The following is a 10,581-nucleotide window of genomic DNA, read 5'->3' as shown; positions in this document are numbered from 1 at the left end:
GTTATATATATATATATATATATCTGTGTGTGTGCGTGCGGGCGTGCGTGCGCGAAGTTGCAGAATCGCCGTCCTTAAATATTTTTTCTTACTCTTTTTAGTCGTAGTCTTTTCTTCCGAAAATCGCTACAATATAAATAAGTTACAAACTTGTTGAAAACTGAACAGTGTGCATTTTCCCTATTCAGTGAGCATTTCTAGTGTGTATTTTCTTTGTTAACCGTGCTGTAATCAATGAACAGTTTCAAGAATAGTACACCGAAAAAATCTTCACGTGAAAAAAACAGCAATAGGGTAAACTAACCAGTGAAGGAACACTTAAACTTCGCTTTCCTTTTAAAAAATCATATTAATTTCAAAATTCGTAATTTTAGTTAAATGGCAGTGTCAACATATTTGCTACTAATTGAAAATTATGTAAAAAAAAAAATTGTAGAGAACTTACATAATATTGTTCTAAAGTTTTGGAGGTTAAAATAACAAGTAGTGAGAAGGCCAAGTGAAGGAACAGCTCTTACCACTGAATGAACACGAAATTTCCCACTAAAAGAACTCTTAATTTTGGTTACTTTTTAATGCTCTTTATGAATTTATATGCCATACAAATATCTAAAAACAAACCTATTATTGAAATTATAACATACAAACACTTGGAAAATGTAAAGTTTTTTTGTAATCATGAATTGAAAAGTAAAGTGTCAACATATTAACCCATACTGTTCATTCACTGGGAAATCTATGCCCAGTAAAGGAAAATGCCTGTTCCTTCACTGGTTAGAAGTTGTTTTTTGTATTTTTAACATACTTTTGATGCAAAACATCACTAAAGGTACAAGAAAATTAAAGTTTTTCCTTCATTTTCATTAACTTAGAAAAAAAACAGTAAAGGAACATTTGTTCCTTCTCTGGTTTTTCATCGTTTGGTGATCCATTGAATAAACATCCCCTCATCTCAGTACTTTATTATGCTATGATGCTTAAAAAAATAAAACGCAACTTCAATAACTATATTTTGAATTGATATCTTCATAGTGAGAAAAATAAAACTATTACATGCAATTAATTCCACTTCAAACATATAAATACAAACCCTCAGCTTATAATTTTTTCAAAGAAACAAGATGCTGCAGAGATAATAACAAATTTAAAAATTTTTCCAGAGAAGTCTATTTGACCAGGTAATCCAAAACATTGCTAGATGACTTCCTATTGTTTGGCAGTAAGCTATTGTTACCAATCAATCTAAAGAAAAACTTTTAAATTCTTATTTTTTATCAATATATATGAAATGTTCTTTCACTGGGTAGTGCTCCTTCACTGGCTGGTTTACCCTATATAAAGTAAATTTTTAGCCCGTAAGAACGTACCGACAGCATTGAAAAACACTTTTATGCCATTACTATTTTATGATATATAGAGAAAAATTAAAAAAATTGAGCACTTATTAAACAACAAATTACCAAAATCTTATCATACCCTAACTCATTATTGTTCAGAGGTAATTGAATGAATGTGCTCATCTGTTAAAGAATTCTGTATATTAAAGAAGTATTTCAAACAATAAAAGCTTATGTAACATAAAATATCTCTGACAGGTTTTTTCGGGGAGCGAATGGTGCTATAGTGATGTATGATGTCACCAAAAAGGAAACCTTCGATGAAGTGTTTTGGTGGCTCAAAGAAACTCGGGAAAACCTGGCCGGAATACCAGTTTTCCTTGGTGAGTATTTAGAGTAAATTTCTAGGCAAACTACTCATAATCTAATCATCTGCTTTTCATTATGTAAGTTAACTAGTTAACTACAGCTTTCACGATTCAGATGACTATGTAGATGTTTTCAAATGTTTTCTTAATTTTCTTCGTGTTTTTTGTTTTTATTTATTATGCTACATATATATATGTATATATACAGAGAGAGAGAGAGATATTTAGCAGAGTACAAAAGTTTCACCATGTCTTTCCTTCGATTAAATCGCGTATTAAAAACTACGAAAAACCCTTTGTCTTTTTTAATTACAATTGACTTTCACCAACTATTAGTAATACTAGAATTACCTTGTCCTCTCAATATCCAACTAATCCTCTCTGTAAGTGTCGGATTTTCAAAACCTGTGATATTGACCATGATGTGAAAGAGGTCAGTATAAAAAAAGACAAACAAAATATGTGTGCGAAACGTAGTATCACTCAATTTATTGTAAGGCTCAATGAAATCCCACCCATTTCAGACCGGCTGGGTATCAGTAAAGAGGGCAGCGAACTCCTGACCGGCACTTAATTGTTACAGATTATCCAGGGAGATAAGACAGACATTTTTTAAACTCTTTTTATTTGTAGTGTAAAGCCACAAGGTAGCGCTCGATGGATTGTCATCAAGTTTTGTGTGAAACTCGGTAAGTTGATGATAAATGCTTTTTCCCCAATAAAGGAAGTTTTTGTTGATAATTGTTTTATTTTATTTTATAACTGACATTGAACAATGGACCCAATTCCGAGTTTAAGAATATCAATGTCAGACATATAGTTTTGAACCCAACCCAGAAGACAAGGGAACTCCTGGATCAAGTATCAGAGTATCAGTCTTCGTGACGGGCTTTCGAATGGAACTAACCCACCTTTGCGTAACATGATGAGGAAATTCACGAAAACTTCCCACGATTAGCCCAACGACAAGGGAAGTTCTAATTCATGATCAATCTACCACTAAGGATATTTTACGTCAGCACTCTAGTCGGTGAGAACCGGGAGCAGAATTTGTATCTTCCAACCCCTGATGGGATTCTAACGTCATGGGTAGGCGAACCCTTTGTCTTTTGAGCCTTGGTATTGATTGTATGTTTGAATTTCCGAGATTATCAATGAAACAAGACAGTTCTTGGTGATTTTAGCTATGAAGTACGTTCTGAAAGACCATCAACAAATACCACTAAGGAAAATACGCGTGCATGAAAGTTTTTGAACTCAGACTGCTAACGGCGTGTTCATTTAATGGCAGACATTAAACATTCTAAAAAATCCCAAACTGAAATCGCAGACAATTATAAATTACCCCTTGACCTTTTCCTTTACTCCCTTCCAATAAAAGGTACCAATGGTTTCCTAAACACCTTAACGTCCTGGCGTAGCTCTCTCAGACTTCAATTTAGCTTCGGAAACTCCCACGAAGAAACATCACTTAGGAATAAGACTAGGAAAAAAATCAATTAAAGGAGTAATAGTTTTTAATCCTCTCAAGGTTATCATCACACATACGAGATTGCACTATTCTCCATCCAAGGCCCATGGTATCATATATAAAACGAGTTTTTTTCACTCTAGAGGGCCAAGATCCCACACATGTGATTTAAATTCGGTACTCACATATTCGTACGTACTTAAGTCAAAAAATTTTATGGTTTTCCATTGATGGACCAGCATAATCTTGATAATAACCATCATTGATTCCATCATGAACCATTATACTTCTTGATGGTGGCCAACATAAGTAGCCATCACCTCAATGTAGTAATTCGGATGATGGTCCAACATAAGAATAGCAACTTGTTTTGATGGTTTGTTCATGTTGAACCATCAGATATTTCCATTATAGTATCTTAGAAATCAAATGTAGAAACGATCATGAACAACCATCACCTTAATGTGGAACTGCTTTATGATGGTCCAACATAAAAAAACACCCAAATTGCTTTGATGGTATATTCCTGATAACCAACAAGAATTCCTATTAAACCATCATGGAGATGCATAGATGAAATCATCATGGATTGTTGATCCATGAGAGTTATACTCCTCTTGATGAGTAACCATCATAGTATTAAAGTAGCACTTTCCATTATGGAATGATGGAAGTTTGTTGGCATATCAAAAACCATGAACACGTAATGGAAAATGCTGGAGGATGCTGACCATCATGAATAGCACTGAAACCAACATAAACCATCAAAATTTTTTGATGGGGACCCTCAAGAGTTTTGACTTGGGTATGCTTACTCTTCCGTACTTAGACTCTCGAAGCGTGAGAGAAGCACTTCTTTCTCCTTCCTGAAGGGGTTTTCAATTGAGAACTTTAAAGGTTACGCGAACAAAATAAATATAATATATTAAAGTAACTATTTATTTACCAACAAGAACGTTGCAGATCGTTCAGCTTGCGTATTTGCCTCAGTTACACTTTAAATGTGTTATGTAAGTAGAATGTGATACATTATTATTGAAAGTTGTTTGAATTGTTCTCTCGCATCGAAAAAGGGCAGTTGGCAACAAGAGTGAAGAGAGCAGCCAGGTGGAAGTGCTAGAGGAACTGGCTCAAGATTTTGCAGAAGAACACAGGCTCTACCTCTACCATTCCAGTGCCAAAGATGACGTCAATGTCAAAGAGGTACACACATGAAAACATTTTAAATAGATATAATTAGATTGCACATAATTAAATTTTGATGATTTTATTTTATGTTTGGTGAAATAAGATATGATAAATAAGTTTTACACAAACGAAGCTGGAAATCACTAATACTGATTATGACTTCATTTTAGCTTAGCGTATTAGACACCTATGTTTAGTTCACTATATTGAGCCTAAGACTTCTTTAAGGAGTCCAAACAAATAGCACTCTAAAGATGCCAAGTCCAGGCTAGATGGAGGATGTTCCACTATTTCTTAGTCTAATGCCTGTAATTTTTATTGCATTGCAACGGCTTTATGAGGTGTCGGATTGTCCTGTTGCAAGAGCACTATGTCTTTTCTTTGTCCTCCTCTTGATTTGTGCTTACTATTCTAGGCACACACCTCTCTGAGATTTTTCGATATTTCAAATCGTTATGAAGTATGCTTCGCAGCATTCGACCAGTCTTTGTTATAGCATTAATTTCTCAAACTTTACTTTGTCAGTCAGTAGAAATAAGGTCACAAATTTGACCAGATTTCTCTGTTGTAAGAATCGTTCTTGATTGAAGTGCAGGAAGCTTTCGCCTTCCTCGTGGCCTTGTTTAAATAAGTTGCACCATTTGCATACTCTAGACCTCGACAGGATAGATTTGCCAAACTGTGCCGGTAACTAGACCTAGTGTATATTTCGGACATTTACCAAAGCGACTATGTGATTGCCAACATTTACCGTTGGAAGTCAACAACCACCCATTTCTGTCATTCACAGATAACATATTTATAAGTTATCGATTTTTAAAAACTTAATTATTCCTCATTGTGCAACAGCATTAAGAACATTACGCTCACTCGTGATTTAAGCTACTAAAAAAAACTTTTAAAGAACTAAACACTGCCAAAAAAAATTTTTGATTACATTTTAAGTTCTATTGTTGACACGACAATAGGAATAAAAATCGTCTACTGTTATTAAAAAGTCTTATTTATATTTGATCCCCTTTCGTTCTCCAAGGTGCCAAAGAGCATTAACAATTTCCTGCATAGCTCTTAATAATGAGCTTATAATGCTAATTATAGAGTCTCAAACAATAATTACCATTTCCAGTATAGCTTATTCCTGAAAGACTAAAGATCTTTGTGATATCCAATTACCCCTGTTGTAATCAAATATTTGAAGAGAGTTACCTTCGCAAGAGAGTTAAAGTATGAAGAGGTGAAACAAGCAGATTGGAGTTCGATCCTTCATAGAACTGGAAAATCGGCCCAAAGTTTACTTAGTTATTAAACGTTTATTTAAGGTTCGCAATAGTTAACACTAATAATTCAATTGGGTACTTGCAGTGCAATAAGAAGAAGATCAGCTGCTCGTTTATAAGCAAAATGGCGAGTTAAATTTGAGATAATGTTCTCCACATAAGTCAGAACTTTAACTTGAATGTGGATTAAATACACTGCCATATCGCACATCGAAAGTGTAGAAATATAATCCTATCTCGTCTATGTCTTTTACTTAACTTAGATTTATTATTTGTTTAAGTATTTTAGTGTAACCGTGATATATTTTTGTTTCGTGTACCTGGCAATTTCGATGCGCAATTAGTTTGTTTATATTCTACATGGCTTCGTGCCTGTCTTTGTGATAAGTAAGAAATATATAATAAAAGAATTGAAATCTTTATAAAAATAATCTTTGTGTGTAAGAATATAGAACGTGTCATTTATGAGAATTGTTACTTGACGGGCTTACTCGAAATAGAATGGAAAGAACAGTTGCAAACGTAACCAACCTATCAGTATCGACATACCCACACTACGTCACTTGCAGGTATCCCATAACTAATAAGTATGTCTAATGCATTCATTTAAAATTGTTGATTTCAGGTTTTTCAAAGATTGACCGAAATGATGTTGGAGGACAGGAAAAAAGCTGCTGCAGAACCGGATGAGACAACCAGACTCTACAGAGAAAATGACGAAGAGTTGGACGTTCGTAAAATATATCTGAACCGAGAAAACCAGAGGGTGAAGAAAGGTTGCTGCAGCTACTTCGAAAGTAGCGACACGAAAGCACACGTTATCTGATATTTAAGAACTATTTATGTCAAAAAAGGAACGAAAAAACTGCTGTACATATACACAGATTGGTTACTTTGTGATTGTAAAAATAGTGTATGTTTCGTACTCTAAATACTAAATAATGTAATAAAAACATTCATATGCCTAAAATACAAAGTTATTGATGTGTTAATAGCTACATAAAATATCTGACGAAGTAATTGCAACAAATACGTAAGGTGTTCTGAAATCATCATCAAAACTACCTGTTCTCTTAATTTTTCTAAAAAGAAGGCGTAAAAACCTAATAATGATAGTAAAGTGAAAGGAAAGACGAAATATTTTCAAAAAGTGACGAAACATTTTAGAGATCAATCAAAGCCAAAACCAAACTGAAATCAGCAAAAAAAAAATTTTTAACGAGACTAAAATAGAGTTGACTAGAAAAAGGTAATAATTTTTAGTTTCAAGTTACAAATAAATTAGCTTTTGAATAATTTTTTCCGTCTTTTTATCTGATTGACCTTAAAAATAATCCGCCGGATTATGATAAATCTTTTTTTCTTACCCGCACATATATACGTAATTTCAGACAATAAAGCTAAATTTTCAATTAGAAATCTTAAAGCTTACGTAATTATTTTTAGCCTATTTGATTTTCACTTGAAGCAGAAGTGAGTTAAAAAAGCGGGAAAATACTTCCATGTCTTATCGGACTATCAACATGTTTTCAATCCTGTCTCCATCACTCAATACATGACAGATTTTGATACTGATTCGGTTTCAGCCCCACCTCATTTCATCGAATTATAAAAAAGATTTTATAAAGTGACTTCACAAGGATTGAAGGAATTTTTAAGGATTTTTCAACGACTTAAACACTGTACATTTAGAGCTGTAATATCGGTAACACACTGTAAAAGTTTGCCTTTGAGAAAAATATTAACAAATCTGGAAAGCATAGTGGCAATAGAAACATAGTGCCATAGTGGCAGAAGAGCAGTGTCCTTAATGCTAAGTTCACTTTCTTTACGTTGTATTACGTTATTAAGTTATTTTCTCAGATTTTTATTTTTTACTAACTGTTTTGCTATTACCCTTCAAATTTTGGATAGCTGAGTTTAAATATGCATCATTAGGAAAGTTTCGAAAATGTACGTTAATCTCCGTATGTTGCGGTACGTAAGATTTCAAGCAATTGCGCATGCGCTCTTCTAGTGAGCATGCGCCAGTTCTGGTGAAATGCGAAAAATTATCAAACATTGCGATGAAAAAATATCAAATTTGCGTAGGTGAAAAATAAGAGATTTTGCAAAAATCCGTAAGTTAAGAACTCGAACGTAGTGGAATATTATTTTAACTTTGACCATAAAATCCGAACAAACATTTACAATGGATGCGGACTATTTCTTTAAAGCCGTGGCATACGATTCAAGATGTTTTGCTCTACGTAAAACTTCGATTCTGTGAGAAGAAAACTTGGGTAGATTATAGATTCTGGTGAATTCAGTGATAAAGAATGCAACATATTATTATTATTAATAGTATTAGTATTTAAAAAATATTTATAGAACTTCTATTGATCATTTCACTTTTTCTAACTAAATTACAAAGTTAAAATATAAATGTAATTTATGATTTTAAAATAGCGAAAATATATAGAGTTTCTTATGGAACAAGTGCAATTAGACAACCATAATGCTAAGCAAAAACCAATAAAATTATTTTTTTCATTGAATGAACCAAAGGTTGTAAGATCACACAATTATTTATTTATAAATTTCACCAATACTTTTTTTTTTCACATTCGCATTTCATGTTCATGTTTTTAGGCTTGAGTAGAAAGTAACATTTAACAACTATAAACAGAGCGCTTGCAGTTCTGTCTAGGTAGCGTAAATCACGGCAACATAACGTTAAGATACGTAACATCTAAAAAACAAACGCGAGCATGCGCAGTTGCTTTAATCTTACGTACGGGAGAGTGCGGAAGCTAACATAAAAGTGCGATATCTCCGTATTAAACATTTGTGCACATCATAGAAAGAAAAAAAACTTTCTATAAACGATTTTCATAATCGAGTGAAAAATTATTTGCTTATCTTAAATAGTTATAAAAATATGGCTAAATATTCCAAAAGGTATATTAACATGAAGGGGAGATCAAACTTTCCACAGCTCTCCTACCTAAACTATATAAACCCCATTTTCAATAATATGCGATAAACTCCCATAATTTGAGATACAAAAAAAAATCCAGATTCGTCAAAAAATGGTATTTTTGTACACAGAAAGTACATTTTTGTGTCTGATTTCGTACTTTAAGATAAAGTCTTCGCAAATGTTGAGTGTAGGTCACTCAAATGATTACTAACAATTATCTAAAAATGTAAAAATTTGATCCTTAGTTCAAAAGATATTAAAAAGTTCTGTTTTTATTCGTTGTATTTTACTTCTTGATAGAAATTAGAAATTATTTTCGGCTTTGTTTTTAGCAAAAGAATTAAAAGTTACTTTGAGTTCTATGTAGGCCTAAGTAGGACTCCACCCCTTGCGGTAAACCAGTAATCTTCCGAATAAAAAAAAAAATCGGGAATTGTTCTTAATGAAACGTAGCTTAGAACCAACTAAATTTATTTTGAAAGCAAAATAGTTTGTACAGAGAATCCATTGCCTCAAACGGGAATACCAATAGCCATTATAGAGGCATTTTTAATAATATTTATTTTACTTTTAAAGCTTAAATATTTATTTCAATGTATGTCTTAAGATTCCTTGTCAAAAATACAGGAAAAAAAATACGCAAGAGTAATTTTATACAAGTGTCAAAATAGTCAGAAGTGTCAAACTAATATTTAAGAGAGAAACGAATATTTAATTATGTGCCGATTCAGGTGTTTTCTATGATTATAAATGAAAATTATTTCACTTCAGGCCACTATTTATCGATATTTTGCTTAAATAAATAAATCCGTTTGAAACGGGGGTCTCATATTTGGCGATGCAAACTAGTTAGGCTTCGAAATTAATTTGTTTCTCCCAGTGTTCGAAAAAAACTACATTTTCTTCGTAGTTAACTATCACTACAACTACTTTAATACAATTGTAGTAAACTAAAACAACCTTTTATTTAAATGTAGCGGCAGCAAACTACTTTCGAAAAATAGTTACTACTTCACTACTTTTACTAGACATACTTTACCGAAGAGCATACTTTACACCGATATTCAAAATGGTTTTGATTGAAAAATTGACTTAGTCAAATATGAGAAAGAAATGTCAATTCACGCTTACATGATACAGTTTGTTATTCCAAAGCACTTTTTTTAAGAATTTGTTCTTTTTTAACCTTTAAACTCTGTTCTCTTCTCGACAGTAAATATTCAATTTAAGAAATGATTGGAAATTATCAAATAGTTGATATTTAAGAGATAAATGCTTTTTTTATATCCTCCAAGATATAAAGTGCAAAATTAAAAACAGACCATCCTGAATAACTTTATGTGTAACGAACGGATCTTCGCGTTACTTAATCTTAATGGTTCGATTTCCAAATGAAAAAAATGAACGAAACAATATAAGAATATGGAGAAAAAGAAACTGCTGCCAACCAAAATGAAAAAAAATTTTTTTGCTGGAGTATCAGATATAGATCTTATCGCTTTGCCAAAGAGGCAATCTCATCGCGTGCGTTAACGGATATGCAATGGATTTGCACCTCTCCTAGGAAAATTTGCCACAGAGAAACCTATAGTAATCTAGGGCGACCTATGGTTGCCATTGAAATTCGTATGGCAAGATACCATACGCCTACGGTAACCATACAAATCTGTATGGAATTTATATGACGCAACACCATAAGTCTATGGCAACCATAGAAATATGTATGACAAGATACCATAGGCCTATGGTAACCATAGAGATCTGTATGGCATTTATATGGCATGGCACCACAGGCCTATGGCAACCAAAGAAATTTGTATGGCAGGATACCATAGGTCTATGGTGACCATAAAGATTTGAGTGGCATTTATATGGCAAAACACCATAAGCCTATGGTAACCATAAATATCTAATTCGAAAAATATTTTGAGTTTGAACTTAGTCTCTTTACTAAACGTTAAAAGTAGTAGCCAGAAAT

The 10,581-nt window shown here is 32.9% G+C and overlaps 1 protein-coding gene across 2 annotated transcripts in view; it reads left to right on the top strand.

Annotated features, from left to right (window-relative positions):
- LOC107453907 (ras-related protein Rab-35) overlaps nucleotides 1-6,611 on the top strand; it is a 16,984-nt gene extending 10,373 nt beyond the window's left edge. For both annotated transcript variants that reach the window (XM_016070922.4, XM_071181914.1), the window contains exons 4-6: nucleotides 1,596-1,720; nucleotides 4,255-4,379; nucleotides 6,267-6,611. In XM_016070922.4, the coding sequence (XP_015926408.1) occupies nucleotides 1,596-1,720; nucleotides 4,255-4,379; nucleotides 6,267-6,467 (451 nt within the window). In that variant the 3' untranslated portion in view covers nucleotides 6,468-6,611. The remainder of the gene's footprint in view (nucleotides 1-1,595; nucleotides 1,721-4,254; nucleotides 4,380-6,266) is intronic.
- Nucleotides 6,612-10,581: the final 3,970 nt, after the last annotated feature.

This window comes from Parasteatoda tepidariorum, chromosome 6 (genome assembly GCF_043381705.1).
Source record: "Parasteatoda tepidariorum isolate YZ-2023 chromosome 6, CAS_Ptep_4.0, whole genome shotgun sequence".
Taxonomy (NCBI): domain Eukaryota; kingdom Metazoa; phylum Arthropoda; class Arachnida; order Araneae; family Theridiidae; genus Parasteatoda; species Parasteatoda tepidariorum.
This window is presented reverse-complemented; position numbering and strand designations above follow the sequence as displayed.